This window comes from Numenius arquata, chromosome 5 (genome assembly GCF_964106895.1).
Source record: "Numenius arquata chromosome 5, bNumArq3.hap1.1, whole genome shotgun sequence".
NCBI classification, from domain to species: domain Eukaryota; kingdom Metazoa; phylum Chordata; class Aves; order Charadriiformes; family Scolopacidae; genus Numenius; species Numenius arquata.
Genome location: NC_133580.1, coordinates 15087578 through 15109743, shown reverse-complemented (window position 1 = coordinate 15109743; position 22166 = coordinate 15087578). Strand labels below are relative to the sequence as shown.

Genomic DNA, 22166 nt, shown 5'->3' with positions numbered 1-22166 from the left:
AGGGAAATTGTAGAAATTTAAGGGAGGTTTCATCTGAACATCAAAGGTGTAAAAAAACCCAAATAAAAATATTCGTACACCCCAAGAAAACTCAACAAAAAAGTTCTTTTTTTCTTCAAACACTACAAATAAATATTGCATTCCAAAGAAATGGGTGAGGTTTTTTTGGTCAAAGAAAAACAGCATATTAACTTGTAAATATATCTGTGTTCTCCAAAACTCTTATTTTTTTTCTGGAACAGACACCAGATATGATCTTTTTTTTGCATACTGAGTTTTATGGAATGGGCAATCATTCCATGTTGTATAATAGCAATCTTTATTTTATACAAGATGTATAGCAGCTAAAGAAGATGTTCACTTGAAGTATGCACTAAAGTTTAGAGAACAGAATTTTATTTCATCACAGAAAAATTAGAGGGTAGAATTTAATGCCATTTAATAAAAGGTAGAGTGAAGTTTTACCGATTTCACATGAGAAACATAATGCAGTTCTTCCTGAGGAAAAAAAGCATTCAGAGCCCTAATACAGTTGGAAATCCAGTCACACGAGATTATGCTGTTAGATGGTACGTATTTCTGAACTGCAACTTTCTACTGTCATAAAGCACAAGCATTTTTTTTTGCTGGGAAGTTAAGGAGAGTGGATACGCAGCCCAATATTCAGCAGTGATTTTGCTGCACAGGATTCTATGGGAAAGGTTAGGGGAAGCAGAAGGAGGGGAGCGGCTGAAGTTGAAGGGATGTAGCGTCGGTCAAGAAGTTACGCAGGTCAGGGAAAAAGACAGTCAATATTTTCCCCGTTCCTCTAGGTACAGCCTACCCTCATCACTGCCCTTTACAGAACTGGCCTCCTCTTCTGTCATGCAATGCTTTTTCTTGTCCTCCAAAACCCCATCCTCATTCTCTTGCTGGGGAAGGCAGGAAGCCTGCTGAGAGGGTAGAGAGGGAAGGGCACGGACCAAGGCCTGAGGCAGTGAGTAAAGAGAAAGACTCAGAGGAGAGTCTTCAGAGTACTACAGCTGGCTTCCTGCACACTGATCCTTTCGTCAGCAACAGTAGATGATATTTGTATTACAAGGAAGATGAATTTGCATATTTGCATTTGGTACATTCTTCTGGATGATAAATATTGAATTATGGCAGCAATAATATCAGTTGTAGCTAATATTTATTAGCAAATGCAGAATCATATCAATCCAAATGGCTGTCAAATTTATCTTCAGACTACATATATAAAATCAGAAATAAAATACTTTTTGTTTTGGTAGCCAGCAGAAATAATAAAAACAAGCCATAAATTCATTTGCTAAAATAATACAATACAGTGAATCTTAGCTCCATTGTGACTTTCTGCAGTCAAAGGACTCCAGAATGCTTTACAAATTACAATTTAGACATGAGGATACAGTAGGTTAATGAATGCTTCATTTGCTAACTTTCATTACTAGTTTGTAGTGGTTCGTTTGAAGATTGCAGTAGAACGTAATTCAAATATGCTCTAACACAACAAAATTACTTATGAAAACACTGTGTATGTTTGGATCAGATCAGCTGCACGCTTATCCAAACATGCCTCATATTTGCTTTGCTCGGCCAGTGCAAATGTTATCAGTCCTAACCACTGCAGTGTGTTCAGTGCAAAATTCCAGGCCCTCTCTTGAAATACTGCACGAATGGAGCCCAAGACAGGTCTACAACAAATAACAGAGATGCTCGTAGAATCATAGAATGGTTTAGGTTGGAAGAGACCTTAAAGGTCACCTAGTTCCAAACCCCCTGCCATGGGCAGGGACACACCTCATACCTCAGCCGAGCTTCACAACAGCACAGCGCTCGACAGAGAGGGATGGACACATGGTGCTCGGATCCAGACGCAGAATATTCTTTCAGGACTAACCTCAACCATTTTTCTCAGTTTCTTCCAGGTCTGAAAAGGTGTATCTGAAACAGATGTTGGTCTGTGCTGTGCAGATACACGAGCTAAATTAGGTCTAACTTAGAGAATCTATACATGGTTTTCACTTTGCACTATTGACAGAGCAGAAAGGGTACCAAAAGTTCAGATTCAACGGTAATTTCACTTCCTTAGTGCAGTGGAACTCACAGGCAAAACATGTCAGTATATGACAGAACGAACTTTATGGAGTAAGTTGCTCAGGACTAAAATCCAACACAAATCCAAACGCCTTCTTACTTCTCCTTACTACAAATAGGTGTTTTTTATAAAAATCAAGGACTAACACTTTTTAAGGCATTTTTTGCTGGATTCACATGGATTATGAAGTTCTTGATGGCTGAATGAATGCGGAATCTAAAGACTGTTGACATCATTAATAAATTAATAAAAAACATTTCGTAACATTTTATTTCCCTTTATTTTCCCTTGTACTATAAAATGCCTTTTCCCTTTTGAACTGTTTAGAGTAATGAAGAGTGTGGTTTAGAGAATCATGTCTGAACAGACCTGTAAAGAAATGTATTGTTGGACGTTGCTACTGACGGATCCATCTTACAGCACTAGCTACATACTTGTCTACTCAAGCCTTCGTGTGCACAGTTATGATACAGCACAAATACAAAATAATCTTATCTTACAATCAGGAAAACTGGACAGAATCCGTTTGAAGCTGCAGAAGCTAGAAAGACTTATATTAGTTTCTCTGAGCAGCTAGATTCCACATAATCATCCTCATAGTGGTTTCTTAACATACCTGCAAGGTAGGGAAAGAAGGTTTTCCATATTACCGATACTTAAATAAAAAGCAAAGATAGAATTTATTCAGCAATTCATAAAGGAAATAAAACTCTGAAGAGTCATTCTCATCCTTGACAGTTAGCACAGTTTTGTTTCTTCCGCAAAACCAGGAAGGAAGAAATAAAATATAAGGACATTTCCTACAAAATTGGCAATAGAAGATGCCTCCTTCAGTCGTAAGAAGCTGAATATATATGATTCTCCTAGACTATCTTAATTATAATACTTATCATAGTAGCACTCAGACTGCTTATCATCCAAAAAAGTGTCTGGAACATCTGGCACATCCCAGCATGCAGGCATTACAGAAAACCCAGATCCACATTGGTTTTGCACACGCTTTAATTCTCAGCATGTACCATTAAACTTTATGTCATTTGTCAAGCTGCCTTCTGCAGCTCCAAGAACAATTAAATAGCATTTACATCATTCTGTGGTAAAAAGCATATATTACCAGCTTCCTGTGATCAGCAGGAAGAAAATTAAAAGCAAGTTAGTTAAGCAAGTTCTGTGAAACAATGACTAACCCTAAACTACTATAATGCTTCAAATTCTCTTTAAAATAAGAAGTGACTACTGCCATAACATTCTCAGTGACTACCCTAAAGCTGCCATTATTTCTGCTTTACTATGTAGGGAATATTGAAATGAAAGCATCTATCTTAAAATTCATTAAAAATTAAGTCTCTTCAACACGTTGAATTCTAATTCACAAAGAATGTAGAAGACTCAATACCTTATAATCCAAGTTCTTAATATATGATACTATAAAGCAAAATATCCAAACACTTTGCAGATAATAGGCCCAGAACATTTATCGCCAAGGAAAACCAGATGAGAGATCATCATCTTATTTGAGAATTTAATGTAGGAACCAGCAAATTAAGTTTCAGAGCTTCAGAAACTAGTGCAAATCTGAGGCAGTAAAACCACAAAAGTTGAACACCACGTGGATCTGGAATAAGAACTCCAATATTCCTTTTAGACAAAAGCTGGTTCCCATAGTGCAAAATTGAACTGAGCAGCAGAAAACGCAGTTTGCTGAAGTTTTTTAAAAAATTGAACATCAGTTTAAAGATGGAGAGTGTTTGCCATTCAAGACTTTTTGTGTTTTGTTTTATGGGGGAAAATAGAGAATAAAAAATTTTTCTTGTACATCTGGTCTACTGTGCAGGAATTCTACTTGCTAAATTAATTTTCTTCAGGATGAGCTCTGGCAATACAAAATAAAAAGATATTTAGATTTTAAGTCTATTCTTGTAAATCCAGAGTTTATTCCAGTAGCGTATCTCAGCAATGCTATAATGGATATACTTTTGTGATATTAACATATGGCTCACTATTTAGGCTTAACCTGGTAAACAACATCACTTTAGAAGCAAAGCATTAGTAAACATAGGAAGTCCTGTTCTAAGAAATACTTTATTGATTAATATTAATTACAACAGCCTTGTTAATTGTAATTGACTCTTCCACAGATTCTGTGATATGCATCACAGAATTGCATATCAATTAAATTAGATTTATAAATATATCCCGAAAGGGGCAGTGTTTCTTGACAGTAATATTTTACTGCAACATAGCTTTATGCATCCTTTTATATCCTGGGCATACTGCCAATATTGCATTACCTAAATATCCATTTTATATAGTAACTCTGCATCCTCACAGCAACTTATGAAATCAGTCTAATTGTTTAATTTTAGGTTCCAAATCAACATTGCCTTCCAAAACATTAATCTAGTGGTGAATCTATGCAATTATCAATTTTGTAAAACTTCTTATGTCTGTGTCTGGTAATTTAAACTACTGTTAAGCGCGTGCCTTTTTTGTGTGTATATATTTATGTACGTGTGCTTAGAAAATAAAGCAACGGCAAAGTGACAGTGTGTATCTCAGTTTCTCCTTCCATCATGCCATACTTCCTTACTTACAAGACACTATCACCTTCCCTTTACTAAAGATGATTCAGATCCTATTTAACATTATCATCTCCATTTTCCAAAGCATTTATCTGGGTTGAAATTTTGATCTATATCCAAAAGTTGTTCTGGGCATGTATTAAGTGTAGAGGAATTAAATGGGAATTTGATTGTAACAGTTCTGCATTTTTGACTTTCATAAAAAAAAAAAAAAAAAAAAAAAACCACCCCACCCAAACAAAAAAGTCCACCAAAAAAACCAAACCAGTTCTTTCATCTGATAGTACTGCTGCCTCCAGAAGCTGAGAAAAAACAAAACACAGACTAGAAGAGCAAGGAAAAAAAGTAAGCTGACCTCAGACTTTATTTTTATTTTTTTAATACAAAAGTAGCAAAAGCTGGTTTATGGTAATTTGTTTAGCTAAACTTTTGAAGTATCTTCTTTTGATTAACCTTAGTCTTGTTGTAGAATGAACCGATAGAATAAAATCTCATCATTCAAATAAGTAAATATATTGAAATGATTATGAAAATCCTGATAACACCTTAAGATACTAAGGAAATTAGATGATCTACTTAATACTTAAATTTCTATCTAGGAACACAACTATCTGTTATTTTTCTCTTCCTTTTTGATATCAAAATGCCATTAAATGTTCTTTGATATTTAAAATTTCCATTCTGGGTAGCTATCATTTAGGATAAATATGCCAAACCATTTTTTGCTTCGCTTTTCATAATTCTTTCAGTATTCAAAGTGGAAAGATGTTGTAAATATGAATGATTATGTATTGGCAAGAACCTACACAACCTGTGTCAGCAACTCTTGTATATTTGTCGACTCAGTTCCTCATATATTTATAAGGCAGTTGACTAAGTGCCTGAGATATTTCCATTCCTATAACTATCTCCTGAAGGACAGCAAAGGTCTGTCTCTAATGTTGTTCAGAAAATTTATGGTGATAAAAGAATTTATACCACTCTGTCAGTCCATGAATAATCATTTCACATGCGTCCTCCTCTGTAATTACTGCACTAATTATAATGTGCAGGTGCTGCACTGACTTTTCGGCAGACCAACTACTGCCTGTAATGTTATCTCCTCCCATGAATCACAGAATCACAGAATCACCTAGGTTGGAAGGGACCTTTTAAGATCATCTAGTCCGAATACTGCCTTTTTTCCAGTTTCTTGCATTGCCTTCAGACCTTACAGTTGACATAATATGTCATTAGTTTTTTCATATTTATTATGTTATACTAGAATATCATATTACTAATTTATTATGTCTGTTTCAAATAGTTGCATTTCCTTTAATAAACAATGAAGACCACAGAATGAAGAACTGCTTCTAGTCCCTATGACCCACAAAAGAAAACAGTTGACAAAAATAACTTAAAACTATGTATTATAATATTGCAGACCTTTTAAGACAAAATAATATTTCTATAAAGTGTAACTGGTTGTTTTTCTGTATAGAGTGATTTGCAAACTTCTATACAGAACACAAAGCTCACATGACAGTACAGAAATCATTCAAGATAATATATTTTCAGTTCTGAAGTCATGGTATGTGGCATTTAAATCTTCAAGAGAAATGTCATTTTATTTTTGAAAGACGACTATCGACTTCCAAGTACTTTGGTGAGATTCATATGTTGCCCAACATCTGCCCCCTTATACTTTCCCCTGAGGGCATGACTTTTGTCATTGCTAGGCTAAGAAGGGCAATAGATCTAATTTGATTTGGTGATTTCTTAACAAACTCCAAGTGTTAAATTCTACGTTAACTGAATTAAACAGAACTTTTATCTCAACTTTGCCAGGAAATTTATTTTGCCTTGGCAAACTTTAAACAGAGGTTGTGCTGACAATGAAAAATAAATCATGTGACAACAGGATTGACTCTGGGAACTTAACCAACAACTACCATTATTTAAAGGGTCCAACTAGCATCTTACTCCGTATGACCCATTTCCCTTTCTTTAGAAGTCAGACGATTCAACAGACAAACATCAAAAAATTCAATCATCGAAAATTTAAATAAAACCAGTTGATTCATCTACCAAGTTATGAAATTTTGTATTTTTGCAGACTTGCAAAATAATTTTCTCATTCATCCCAGTAAACTAGCTACTGCTTATCTCTCTGGATTTCACAGAATCACAGAATCACAGAGGTTGGAAGGGACCTTTTAAGATCATCTAGTCCAACCAATGGAAAAAAAAAAAAAAAAAAAAAAACAAACCACAACACAAAAAACCAAAAACAAAACCACCACACACGCAACCCACACACACACCACCACACCACCCAACACTAATCCATATTCCCAAGCACTATGTCAACTCCTCTCTTGAATACCTCCAGGGATGGTGCCTCAACCACCTCCCTGGGCAGCCCATTCCAATGCCTGACAACCCTTTCAGTAAAGAAATATTTCCTAATATCTAACCTGAACTTCCCCTGGCGTAACTTGAGGCCATTGCCTCTTGTCCTATCATCTGTAACTTGGGAGAAGAGACCGACCCCCGCCTCTCTACAGCCTCCTTTCAGGTACTTGTAGAGAGCAATAAGGTCTCCCCTCAGCCTCCTCTTCCCCAGGCTGAACAGCCCCAGCTCCCTCAGCCTCTCTTCGTAAGACTTGTGCTCCAGACCCCTCACCAGCTTCGTTGCCCTTCTCTGGATCTGCTCCAGCACCTCAATGTCTTTCCTGTGGTAGGGGGCCCAAAACTGGACGCAGTACTCAAGGTGGGGTCTCACCAGTGCCGAGTACAGGGGGATGATCACCTCTCGGGTCCTACTCACTACACTGTTCTTGATACAGGCCAGGATGCTGTTGGCCTTTTTGGCCACCTGGGCACACTGCTGGCTCATGTTCAGCCTGCTGTCGACCAACACCCCCAGGTCCTTTTCTGCCAGGCAGCTCTCCAGCCATTCTTCCCCAAGCCTGTAGCGCTGCCTGGGGTTGCTGTGACCCAAGTGCAGGACCCGGCACTTGGCCTTATTGAACCTCATCCCGTTGGTCTCAGCCCATCGATCCAGCCTGTCTAGATCCCTCTGCAAAGCCTCTCTACCCTCCAGCAGATCAACACTCCCACCCAGCTTGGTGTCGTCTGCAAATTTGCTGAGGGTGCTTTCGATCCCCTCGTCCAGATCATTGATAAAGATGTTGAAGAGAACCGGCCCCAGTACCGAGCCCTGTGGGACACCACTCGTGACCGGTCGCCAACTGGACTTCATTCCATTCACCACCACTCTCTGGGCCCGGCCCTCCAGCCAGTTTTTAACCCAGTGGAGAGTATACCCATCTAAGCCATGAGCATCCAGTTTCTCCAGCAGGATACTGTGGGACACTGTATCAAAGGCCTTGCTAAAGTCTAGGTAGATAACATCCACAGCCTTTCCTTCATCCACCAAGCGAGTCACTTTGTCATAGAAGGAGATCAGGTTTGTCAAGCAGGACCTGCCCCTTGTGAACCCATGCTGGCTGGGCCTGATCACCTGGGCATCCTTCATGTGTTGCATAATGGCACTCAGGATGATCTGTTCCATCACCTTCCCAGGCACCGAGGTCAGACTGACAGGCCTGTAGTTCCCTGGATCATCCTTCCGACCCTTCTTGTGGATGGGCGTCACATTTGCTAGGCGCCAGTCGGCTGGGACCTCCCCAGTTTGCCACGACTGTTGGTAGATGATGGAAAGTGGCTCTGCAAGCACTTCTGCCAGCTCCCTCAGAACCCTTGGGTGAATCCCATCTGGGCCCATAGACTTGTTTATGTCGAGGTTATGGAGCAAGTCCCTCACCATCTCCCTTAGAATTACGGGGGCTTCGTCCTGCTCCCCGCCCCTAACTGCTAGCTCAGGGGTCTGGGTACTCGGGGGACACCCTACTCCACTGCTAAAGACCGAGGCAAAGAAGGCATTCAGTACCTCAGCCTTCTCCTCATCCTTTGTCACTATGTTACCTTCCATATCCAGGAGAGAGTGGAGGTTCTCCCGAGTCCTCCTCTTGCTATTAATATATTTATAGAAATTCTTTTTATTGTTTTTAACATCCAGGGCCAGGTTCAGTTCTAGTTGAGCTTTGGCCTTTCTAATCTTTTCCCTGCATAACTTTACTATACCTTTGTAATCTTCCTGAGTCGCCTGTCCTTTTTTCCAAAGGACATAAACTTTCCTTTTTTCCCTGAGCTGTGACCTTAACTCTTTGTTCAGCCAGGCCGGTCTCTTCCCTCGACAGCTCGCTTTCCTGCGCACAGGGACAGCCTGCTCCTGTGCTTTTAGGACTTCTTCCTTGAAAAGTGTCCAGCCTTCCTGGACTCCTTTGCCCTTCAGGGCTGCCTCCCAAGGGACTCTGTCAAGCAGACTTTTGAAAAGACCAAAGTCTGCCCTCCGGAAGTCCATGATGGCAGTCCTGCTGGTTCCCCTTCTTGCTTCCCTGAGAATCAGAAACTCTATCATTTCATGATCACTGTACCCCAGACGGCCTCCAACTGTTACATCCCCCACAAGTTCCTCTCTGTTTGCAAACAGCAGATCTAGTAGTGCTCCTTCCCTAGTTGGCTCACTCACCAGCTGTGTCAGGAAGTTATCCCCAACACACTCCAGGAATCTCCTAGACTGTTCCCTCTCAGCTGTATGGAGTGCCCAGCTGATATCTGGTAGGTTGAAGTCACCCACCAGGACAAGTGCAAGTGATCTCGAGACACCTGCTAGCTGCTTATAGAACATTTCATCAACCTCTGCATCCTGGTTGGGTGGTCTGTAATAGACTCCCACCACAATATCAGCCTTGCTGGTCCTCCCCTTGATTCGTACCCACAGGCACTCAACTCTACTATTACCCTCATTCATCTCCACACATTCATATTCCTCCCTAACATACAGGGCCACTCCTCCTCCTCTCCTTCCTTGCCTGTCCCTTCTGAAGAGCTTGTAGCCATCCATTGCAGCACTCCAGTCATTCGATTCATCCCACCACGTTTCTGTGATGGTAACTACATCATAGCTTTCATGCCGTACAATGGCTTCCAGCTCCTCCTGTTTGTTGCCCATACTACGTGCATTTGTGTAAATGCACTTTAGCTGGGCTAGTTTTCTTGCCATTTTTATGGGGGGGTGAGGCCCAACACCTCCCTGACCATGCTCAGACCCTTATTTGAAATCCTTTTCTTTGTGATCCTGATAATCTATGTAAGAGTTTATGGACAGAATAAGCATCTCCCAGTAAACAAACACATGAATTGATTTATAAACTACTTGACTTTCTCTGAAGTTGGGGAAAAAGACCTTCCACCTTTTCCAAAAATACTAACTTCCAGCAGCATAGGAAAGCGAAATGTAAATTTCCTGAAAACAGAAGGAAAGTTATCTGATCTTTTGACTATCAAATGCTGACAGCTTGCAGCACCAGAGATGAATTGCTAGCTATATTTCAAATGTATCCCCTTGGGTGAACCTTCTTTAGCTCTCAGACTAGACACAAATACAGTCATCTCCCAAGAGTTTGCTCAGAGAAACACCAAGTAGAAGGTCCAAATGCAAAAAAGTCCAAAGAAACTTGCTACGAGTTCTGTTTTTTCACTTATGTCTTTCTAGGAGGACATTCACCATAATTAGAAAGTAAATACACCTTGAAAAGCTTCCATACCGATGTGGGGGGTTCAGTAAAAAAGTGCCCTGAAGAATTAAGGATTGAGCACAAAATACTTTGAAGCTACTCTCTGTGCCATGAGAATGAAGCAGTCTGCTCCCAAGCGGTAAGGCCATGAGTAAAATTTAAGAATGCCTCTATAAAAAGCAACATACACATACAAAGCACGAACAGTGAGGACTGAGCTCTGAAAGGCTATTATTTCAGGACATCCAAATCAGTACAGCGAAATTCTGCACTAGTCAATAGTCATGAGAACCAAGTGCTTTTTCATGGCTGGTCATTTCTCCAATTAATTATATAGCCTACACAGTTTTTAGTCCAAAATATTTCCTCTATTATCACTATGAATAAATTCACATTACTAGACTGTGGCCATGGTACTGCAATTTACACAAACAGTAACTCCATTAAGCTGATCACAAGACATAGTGATTGAAGTGGAAATACAAAAGGATACAAACTAACTTACAAGTAATTGTTACCAGAGGCTGAGTATGGGATCCTTACGAACCTTTGAAAAAACCTTAAATTAAACAATTTCTCAGTCTCAGTGAGTAATAAAGAGCACTATTTTACTTAAAGCATCTGATATCAAATGGTCCTTGCCTTGCATTTTTCCATTCTGTCTAGACTGTTCTCATGTGAAAGCTCTGACATTTAGCAACTTTCTTGGACTATAAAATATAATATTAAAATATGAAGTAGAAGATTATGCCTCTATACCTGTATTAATCCTAAAAGGAAAACATTTCAGTGTTTTTCCATGAACTTTATGTAATAAGGTTTTTTGTTACATACTTACATGATAAAGTGGAACTGTATTGTTTTCTGCTAGTGAGAAATTCAAGACATCTTGCTGTCCAGGTTCAAGCCTGACATTAATAGTAGATGTCAGCACAGGTGGACTAATAGGGTAGTTTGGACCGCTTGTGGTTTTGCCCTTTTTTCTTGACCTATGACCTGTGTCCCTTTTGTTGTCTTTTTGTGTCAAAGGCTCTTCTTGGATAACCAGTATCTTGTCATCACTCAGATACCGCAGGAGTGAATTCTCAGAGTCAGTTGTTGGAGGGGGAAAAAAAGAAAAAAAAGAAATATTAGTAAGAGGAAACAAGCAGAGAACCATTTTGGCTGCATCTGCATTGTCAGCTTCATTCATTCCCCACTTCATCTAACGCTCTTCTGCAAACAAACTTATTTATACCAAGGTTCCAATCAAGAGCAAACTAAGTACTTGGCACAAAACCTAGGCACAGAAAAGATGGTGGTGCATACCCAGGTCCTGGCATGACAGATAGTATGAAGCTAGTCCACAGGATATGGCTTGTGTAACAACAGAAAATATAAATAAAGCCAGAAGGTTTCAGATCATCACTTGGTACTATTAAACTGGAAAGAGTCAAGTGAACGTCAAGTGAATTGTGGGGGCCTTGCACTGGCCTCAGTACCACATTTACTGACACCCCCCCACCATTTGAGGTGAAAGTGAGCATACACATAAAATATTTGTAAATTGTATCAATAAAGGAACATCTCTGCGATCATTCCAGAGACAAGGACTGTAATTTCAAGGAGCCCGACAAATTGGAATAATGGTCTTAAACAGATGTGCAGTATTCATGGGCACAATTTCAAATTGGGAACTGGCCTGGCAACAAGTTGGAGGAATCTGTCTGTAACAGTGAAATACAAACAAAACATAAATCAATAGATTTGGAATAAATCAGAAAAGGCTTGCGCCTTAAATGAAATTTGTTTTCTCTTGGAATGGAAGATTACCGAAAAAGGTAGTTTAAAACCCTGTATCAATTTTCAAGAGTATCATTCAATTTTGTCACATTACAAGCGGTCAAGTTGAACTCCTCTCAGCTGCCCACATTTTGTCTAAAAGGTTCTGATAAAAATGGTACTCATTTAAGGATCTTTAGCAACTGACATAACAACCAACATACTTGAATATTTGAAGAATACTCTTTTGAGTGATATAATTGCTTTCAAGCAGAGGAAAAAAAGGAAAAAAAAAAAAAAGAACTTTGCTATCACCATGCTTCTTCCAAAGCTTGTAATTCCCACTGAAATCCATAAAACTATATGATTAGTGCTAGTCTGAACACTGACAGACCAGCTGATTCTGGTTTCAAATATTCATTCATACTAATCAAAATGTGTCTCAAAGGACATTACCCTCCCCCTCTGTAACACCACTTACAGTTTTCTAGAACTGTGCAGATTAAGAACTGATTGTTATTAACATATATCTGAATCTTATATGTCTTTTTTCCCTTGATGTTTATCTTTCTTTATAATAGAATTAGATAGAGTAAATCCTTCCTGCTAATACAAACTTTTTAATTTTCAGAAAGAGAAACACAAGAACTCGGATACTAAACAGGCTCTTTTACATTCCTCGTGGCACTCGAGAAAAATAGATTTAGGTCCTGTGATGATAACTTCACACTTCTTAAGTAACAAAGAAAAAAATAATCTTGGAGAACAGCAGAGAAAAAAAAATACTCACCTCTGCTTCCCCTCTTGTACACGCTTTGTTCTTTTGACTCCCCTATCCAACTGTACTCAGTAGGCATAGAAACAGGCCTTAAATCTCCTGGAAACAATTCAAGATAAACCAATATAATTTTTGAAAACTAAAAATAAAAGGCTGTTGTCTACGTACTGCCTATAAATTACAGGAATGACATGATCCTTCAGAGCAATCCTTTTGATCAGCACCTATACATTACTAGAGCTGTAGCATTCAGGATTAATTAACCATCATATACGATGGATTCTCCTCTTCATTACACTGATCTGAAGGAAAGCACCACTTCAGCGAAATTAGTTGTACATGTAAAGCAGATTACAGTTAATTTCAAATGCCTTAGAAAGAAAACATGGAGTGCAGTTTTGTAATAACAACAAAGTACAAGATTCAGACACTAGGGTTTTAATTAATACAATTTTATGGCACTAAGGCTGTAAGATATCGATGTGCATTAGTTATTCCCTACTATGGTATCAGTAGAACGTCAATAGCAGACCATTAAACGAGGAATACTACAAAAACTGACTATAAAGCATTAGCACTTTGGCCTTGTCAGTGTGTATTATTATCACAAAACACAGAAACACACCCTCTAGATTATAGGTTAAATTTTGTCTGACCCATAAAAGCAAAGATTCCTTTTTCTGTATGCCAGCTGACTAAATTTAGTGTGTTTCTTTAGCACTCGAGTAAACTTTTTGTCTACTGTTCTGTTTCTGGGACAATTATAGAACCTAAATGTGAACAAGCATTTCTATTTCATTTTCAGTCTCCCCAGGTTGATTAGAGTGACAAAGTGGATTATTCTGTGGATTATTTGTATGCCGAGATCCACCATTCTTCCAAAATACATCTTTTTGGCTACTAAAATGTTAGGAGGATTTAAGAACAAGCAGGTATATGACAAATGTGCTTCTGGGTAACATGATTTTCTGAAAACATATACCTAGAGTACTGAGATTTTCCCATATTATACTCTCACTCATACCATAAAAGTTAGTGTATAACTAATTGTATGGAAAATATATGTAGATTCCCGGCCTGCCTAATAGTTGAAACTACCTTTAACTACAAATGTATTATTGAACTCAATCTCAAATTTGGCCTTAGAAGAATAACATTAATTAGGGAAAAAAACAAACGGAAGAATCAGTAATACAGAAAAGAATGAGAAACAACTAAAGACCATAAATTTTAAAAAAATTAAGATAAGAATGCACATAACAAATGAAGATCAACATAATAAAACTTAGCAGTATTTCTGTAAAAAGAAGAAAGGTCTGAAGTGATTTGTAACACAAACACCAGATGCCACAGCATGACTGACATCAAAAATAGAAATTTAGGGCAGGAAATACACAAGCCAAACAAAAGAATTTTGTACTTCCATGTTCTTTCCAAACAAATGTAACCTACAAACTGTTTTAATTTTGGAAGGTGGATTTTTTTCTGAGAATCATTGCCACAAGAACTCTAAATACCATAGCATGTTAGTCAGACTAATATTAGAGTATAACTCTTGGTTAAAAAAAAAAAAAAAAAAAAGCAATGCAGTGCACAGCAATGATAAATACAAGCTTAATTTTCACAAACAGTTTGAGAAAATGGACTTATTTGCCTCCTTGGATTTTGCACATATTATCAATACTGAAGGGTCTCATCTGCCTGAGTATCCTTCCATCTACCAGCTGCAACAGAGACTGGTTTCTAATAATCACTTTAATTCTGGTAAGTCCACGGCAGGAATTTCTGAACCTTGGTTTGTGTGAGTCCTAACGATAATGAAAGCATCTGCTCAACCATGAAAGACTTCAGCATTTTTATATTCCTTACTTTGCCCAAGGCTCTCTGGTTCCAGCATCAGATACGTGTTTACTTGATCTACCATAAATCCTGTCTTTCCAACAAAAGACATAGTGTTGCTTTAATGGTTCAAATGTGCATCTTTAAGTCAAAAAGTACAAACCATTCTACTACAGTAGAACAGAATTTGGATTTGGAAGTTGTTAATTGACAGATTCATATAATCTGTAGTTTAAAAAATTCTGGCTTATCAACTGTTTTTGAAACAAAGGCATATTCCTGAGACTTTTAAGTCAAATTCCTTCTAGATTTTCAAAGTTACAGAAAATCAGGTCTGTCCATCGTAAACACAAGAAAAATCTTGAGTATTACTGGGATCAGGCGCAGAGCCCAACATTTTAAGTCATCATGCAGCATGAATTTATGAAAGCACGCCAAATACATCCATCTACCTCCAATTTTAACCACAGTTAAGATCTATCATTCTAGTTTTATTATAAAATGATGTCACCTACCAGGGAGATAAAGACTGAGTATTACTAGTCTTAAAATGGAATCCTACTCTTCAGTGTTACAGCTCTTTCAAGCATCAAGTATACAGTTGTACAAGTTACTAAAAATACCCTACATATAATAAAGACCTATTAAAATCTCCCTATTCTGAAAAGGTAGTGTATTTATATATACACATGATCCTGTCCATTGTACAACTGGTACAATGGTACCATGGTATTTTGCCATTTTTTACCATAAATCCAGCAGTGTTTACCAAAATGCAAAAACAGGACAAAAGTTCTGTTTACTTTATAAACATAAGCTAAGATTTCTTTCAAACTATAAGAATGACAAAAACAAAACAGCACTTGGAAAGTTGGATGTTCTTTGTTGGGGAAGTCTAGCTGCAGTGAATTATCACTCTCCAGCTGCAGTGAACTATCACTGCAGCTGGACAGAATTTGAAGTATTCTTGCAGCTGTATTTTTCAGACTTCAATTCTACCCTCTCAGCTCTTGAAACAGCAGGTGAAATTACTTAACTGTCACTCATTAGCTGTTCTTAGGCAAAAGGTAATGCAGTTGAAACCTTAACCCAGGTAAGTTACAGATATAGATATCTCACATATAATAAGAAAATCTCAGCAAAAATTTACAGAAGAAAATGCTTTTACATCTTAACTATCAAAATCTGTTTTGGCATCTGGGGCTGTCAGTTGCCCTCTCTTCTAACATTTATGGCAGCAAGAACACCTTAGCCTGAGATGAGGGAAGAGAAAGCAGCATTGTCTCTAAGTACTAACAACTGAAAGAAGCATGGGAAGCTACATTTAATAACATTCATGGTATCAAATCCTGCACCAGAGTAGCCAGTTCTATGGCAGACCAGCACAATCAGAGCCTGGGGTGCTTAAAGATTTTTCTTTTTTTTTTTCCCCCAACTGTGTTCCATTTCAGCTGTTATTGGACCTTCTACTATAACTGCCTTTGATATTATCTCCATTGAACTGCAGCATGTTTTTATTACCTCTGTTCTTCACAGACACATTTTTATTTACTACTGTGAGCTTGTGAGAGGTTTTCCCATTCCTAGATATCCAGGACAAAAAAAATTTAGGAAACTTTTTAACAAAATGAGGGAAAGTAAAAGAAAACTTTGTCTCAGAGTAGGTGAATGAAGTACTGATTGATGGTATCACATGTATATAAATATAAAAAGGTAGAACCTACACATACAGAATGCAATGATCAGAAGGAGGAGTCATTGCTTTCTCTGAGGCTCAGAAATAATGTCATTTTCAGTTTTTAAAAGAAATATTTTATTTTAAAGTCTGTCAACTACAAAAATAACTTACTGCCTTGAAAATAAAACCACTGCAAATATATGGAGAATACACTGCTGTATTTCATAAGTATTCTTCTAAAATTCAATAGACACCAAACAAATCAGTTTTAACAGATAAGCAATAAAAATTTTAATCAATTAATTTTCAGCAATACCTTTTATATAGATAAACTCATATACAAGCACTATATGTTTGTGTACCTGTACACCCACATGAATTTACATTCACATGAAATTTCTATATAAACGCAGAGTTTATTATTTTTTAATAGCATCTTATATAGTTAATCAGTCTCCATTCTAAGATTTTGAAATATATTTCTTGTATTAGCAATGCCTTGCAGGATACTACTCATGTAATTACATCCATTTAATACAGCACCGAGTTTTGGAGGGCCTTATATATTATAGATAGTTTTACACCACAAGTAAGCCTTTTCAGGCCCTCCATTGAAGTTTAATAGTCCAGAGCACTGCAACTAAAATAACCTCCAAGAGCTTGCGACTGAAACTGAGTAAAATCCAGATGCTAACTATGCAAAAAACATGAAGTTAAGGCTTATTCAAAATTTTAAGTGTGCACTGCAGAATAAACAACGTAGTCCTGATCCTGAATGTTAGCTTGTAATTGTACTCATTATTCCTTCACATAGACCTTTGCCTATTATTCACAGCCAACAGGTCATGGTGTAAGAAAGACTGACAGATATTTGGGGGTGTTGCAGTGTTAATAACACAATTTGTAAATCCAGTCAATTCAGAAATATTAAAGAAATCAAGCCTACCGTGAGTGGGTGTTTTTTCTCTTCTCCGCACTCCTGTAGCTCTGCTTCTCTCATACTCAGAGCCCACAGAGTGGCCTTCACCTTCAATTAAGGTGTAGTATTTCCCACTTTCATGCTCCAAAAAATAGCTTGGAGACTCAGAGCCTTTCATTCCAGGTTTTCCAAATTTGCTGATGTCATCACAAGACATTATTCCAATTTCATCCCTAGAAAGAACCGAGAAGATTATGGAGAAATAAACCATTTTATGATAAAGCATACAACTGTCTCTCCCACACACTACAAATGAAAAGTCCTGTAATTGAAAAGCTGTATGTGTAAACTTTCATAAAAGTGATTCAAGAAATGTAAATTAATGAAATCATTGTTAGGTTCCATTTTAACTGTAAGACAAATACAGTTATTTGTGAGTTTTCTAGTATTTGAAAGGGAGCATAAGGAATTGGTATAACATGAGAAGGCAAGGGTTTCCCTTGCAGAAATGCCTGCTTTAGAGTAGCATACAAGCAGTCACATGAAAGGAAATAAAACTGAATGATTAAAGACTTCTTTAAAGACTTTCTTGGTTTAGGAGTAAGCCCAGGTTTTGCTCAACTGGTATCTAGCTAACTAAAAGTTAAATGTCTCAAAATAATGATATGCTGCTTAATGTATTTCTAGCTCTTAATTTTACTAAATATTTGGTTCAATTGTGGGGCTTTTTGTTTGTTTTTATTAATCTAGTGAAATCAAAGTGTAAAATTTTATTTTTCAAAACCTCAAATTCATTACGATGTAAATACCTGGGGCCATAGAGTCCTGACATAGGAGACAGAATGAAAACATCCTGGAGTGCAGAGTTCTCCATTTTTGAGGATATCCCCATTGTACTTGTTGGTGTTGTAGAGCTGCTTGTTGGACTGGTCGGAATTACAGGCTGGAAAAAAAAAAAGCACATGAATAAATTAATGTTTTCTGGAATTCAAGACTAGTTATGAAATAAACCGATGAAAGACCAGTAGTGAAATTAATCTAAAAGCTATCTCATGGAAAAATGTGAGATTCAGAATCAAAATATGATTTTTTAGCAATGCAGAAAATCAAGTATATGGGGAGGAAGGACATACACTATTAAATGCCATAAATACAAAGCTTAATCGCAGAACTCTGGAATACTCGCTTGGAATGAAAGTGTTCATGACCATAATGCTGGTTTCAGTAGAAGACTTATTATTAACAAGGATAGAATATCTAGATCCTTTAAGAAAACATCTATTGTTTCTTATTTTTTTACTGAAACCATAGCCATGGTGATTGTACTGCAGTGATACAAATATAAGTTCTATGGTGACTAGCAATGAAATATAAATTAACCTAAGCAATAAATATAAGCATCATAAATATGAAAAAAATAATGTCTGGTGGTCTTTTGGGTTTTTTTTTTTGCTTTTTTAAAATTTTTAAACAAAGTTAACACTTTTTTAACTCAAATTCCACAGGGAAGCTCAAGTCAATGGCTATAAGGACTACAACCAAATATTCTGTGCAGGATACAAAGATATATACACAAAGAATATTTTTCAACCAAGGTACAGTCTGTGTTTATATTCAAGAAATAAAAAAAAATAATTAGTATTATTGTTTAGATTATTTATACGAAAAATTCCCATTCATATACAAAATTGTGCTTAAATAGATACAACTAGTTCACTACAGGTGGAAGGAAAACACGGTGACCTAGAAACCGGATGAAAACTATGAAGACCAGTTATAATCTTTTTCTAAATACAGTGCTTTCTATCTTCTAGAGATAAACACTGAAATTATTCTTACGTGATTCAACAAGTAAAAGCAATCCCAAATATCAGAAAAGGATGTTTTTTTCAGGAGAATATCAGTCTGTGTAGGGGTCCAAATTATACTACTCTTCCACGCTTATTGTTAAGCTTCTTACACTTTGATCACGTTTTCAGTTTTTTTCATGTTATCAATATAAATAAATAAGAAGTGACTGCCAGAGACAAGAATCATTCACTACTTACTTTCTCATATTGTTGGAAATTAGGGCCTACCATCTTATACACAGTATCAGTCACTACATTTAGAATATTTCCATTATTTCTGAAGTTTTGACGTGGTAGTGTTAGTAAAGAGATTAAATATAAGATACTCTAATAATCTCCCAATTTACCCGCATTTGGCCATAGTTTCCCATGGGTCAAATCATAAATTATCACCATCACAGAAAGACAAGCAGAAACTCCATTTCGAATCAGAAAAGAAATTACCTTTACCAAGTCTCTTGTGAAAAATTTCTTTTCAATGGGTTTATATTCAGCAGTTGTTAAGGTTACGGGTTAGTCAATGAAGTTAACAATAGAAAAAAAAGGACGTGGAGAGTTAATATGACTGTTCCTAAATATGTTCCCAAAGAGGGTGACAGCCATGTTATTCCTGATAGATTTTTAAAAATCTAACCTTACAGCAATGTAATCTTTTTTGCTTCAATGTAATTCAATTCTTGTCCTACCCATCAGTGAAAGTGAGAACTTTCTTTTTCATTATTTAACTTTTCATTTATTTTTACATTCTGTATACTATCTGTTTCCCCTTATTTTGGCTAGAAAACAAGAATAAAACCTACTTCTTCCCATATAGGTCTTGATTCCTAAACACTAATAAACTGTAGTGTGCTCTGTACTTTTTCCAACTTATTAGACAGGTGTACCCAGCGTATACTAGGCATACTCAGCACCCAGCTGAGATTCTTACTAACACTAAATAAAGCACAATCATTATTTCACTTATCTTGTATTTTATATTCTCATTTATGTCTCTCAGTCAAATATATGATTTCCTTCCAACATGACATTCAGCTTTTTGTTTACTGTAATTTCCACATTATTTGGAATTATTGTCATAGTATTCAACTACCACATTCTTTAAAATTTCATTTGATTATTTCAAAGTCGAATACTTTGTACTTGCTCCCCTCAAATTTAATTACATTTTTAGAGCTTTTTTCTAGTTTTCTAAGTTAGATTTTTTCATTAGCAGCCAAAATTCCATTGCATTTGCAGGCCCTCCTGGTTTAGCACCGTATGAAAATTTAGGAAGCAGATCCTTCAGCTTGTCAGGAAAACATGGAACAAAACCACATGTGTCACCTCTCCGTTGAATACTAAATTATATGTCCTTTGTTTGATAGTGAACCATTAACAGCTATTTGTTAGGCAAGGTTATCCAGTAATTTTCCACCCATTCAATCTCAATTTTCACTTAGCCCTTAATTCTCTGTGCCATACTTAAGAGAATGTCATGAGAAAAGGTATTAATATCAGAGTAAGATATACAGCTTCTCTCCAATCTACCAGGTCAGTTAACCGCTCACCTAAGAGCATTAAACCTGTTTAAGGATTTCTTCATAATAAATTCTTGTTGTTTTTACTCATGTGTTATCTTCTAAGTGCTCACAAACCATTTGTGCATATTGACTGACTTATAATTCCCTAGCTGTTGTATTTCTCCTTTCTGAAGACAAACATTATTCTTCTTGTTTTTCTAACCTTACTGTAATTAATCCATCCACAATACATTTGAAAAATAATGGTCAAAGAGTGCTCCCCCCCAAATAGCAGCTCTTCATGCCTTTTCAATTAGCATACTGTAGGAGCTCATACACCGAGTTAACAGAAATGCGTGCTCTTGAAATTCACTTTCCCTATATAACGGTTGTAAGTTTTTATTTAAATATATTGCATCATGATTGCCCTCAAATAAGCTGTCTCTTGCCTTCTCCTTCTCAGCTTTACTTAGGCATTTTTCATAGAGAAGGTAGAGAACGTATCTTTAGTGCTTTCCAAGAATTTGCTGGCCATTATGTTTTTGTAAGGCCTGTTTCTACCCCTTTCTCAAAGGATCCCCCCTCGTCCAAATAAACTGTATTGGGTGATTCCACTAATTGCTCACAAGAAACCTTCTTCACTCATCTGGCCTGGAATTCTTTAATGAAGTGAAGAGAGACCTTGCTTTCTTCTCCTCTATCATCACTCAGATAATTCCAGCAAATGTAATTCTTCTATGACCTGAAACTCAAGAGTGAAGTTACCAAAGATGTATACCTTCACTCTGAGCTCCAGATATGTCTGTGATATCAGACACAGAATTTCAATGGTTTTAGGTATCTGGAAAATAGCACAGGGGTCTTTTATTATTAAAACATTTATATTTTAATAAATAGTAAATATCATACTAACCAGGTCTATCAATTAAACAGAGTCAATTCTTTAAGTCTTATAGTTCAGTTCCAATACAATTTCTTAAAATGACTATACTAGCCGTGTCTGCATACAAATGAATGTTTGCCAAAGTGTGTGCAAATACATGTACAGGTGAAAAAAAATCCCAAAGAAAACACATTTGTTTATAGAGGACTTCTGAAAAGTGACACTTAAGGTATCTGCTGTATGTTATTCAAAGTTTTTAATGACAATAGCTAATTATCAGTAAAATGATTAAGCAATGCTGAAATACCAGAATAAAAAAGAAAAACAAATGGTAAATTCAAAACCCACCAGAAATAAACAGTTGTTTGCTAAAGAGAAAAATTCAAACTGTTTCAGAAAGAAAATACACTGTTGTGATTCTGAGTGTGTTTTGCAAATACTGGGGATAATTAACTACTGTATCTATTTAAAAAGTGCTGTTCAAAAACAACAAACGAATGATGCCAGTGCATCCTGCAAAAACCAGCAGGACAGGATGCAGGAAGCTGGTAAAGCCCAGTGGTGCAGCAACAAGAGGCTTGAACACGGACATCCCTTACCTTTTGAGGGGGTATGAAGATTAAGGGTGGGGTACTGAGTCTCTACTTTCTCCCTT

At 36.9% G+C, this 22166-nt stretch overlaps 1 protein-coding gene across 1 annotated transcript in view; it reads right to left on the bottom strand.

The window, feature by feature from the left end:
- The window catches only part of LOC141464290 (connector enhancer of kinase suppressor of ras 2-like), a 213283-nt gene that overhangs the window by 46251 nt on the left and 144866 nt on the right, over nt 1-22166 (bottom strand). The window contains exons 11-14 of the mRNA XM_074147092.1: nt 18089-18222; nt 17307-17512; nt 12857-12942; nt 11143-11397 (exon numbers count right to left, since the gene is read on the bottom strand). Of these exons, the coding sequence (XP_074003193.1) occupies nt 11143-11397; nt 12857-12942; nt 17307-17512; nt 18089-18222 (681 nt within the window). The remainder of the gene's footprint in view (nt 1-11142; nt 11398-12856; nt 12943-17306; nt 17513-18088; nt 18223-22166) is intronic.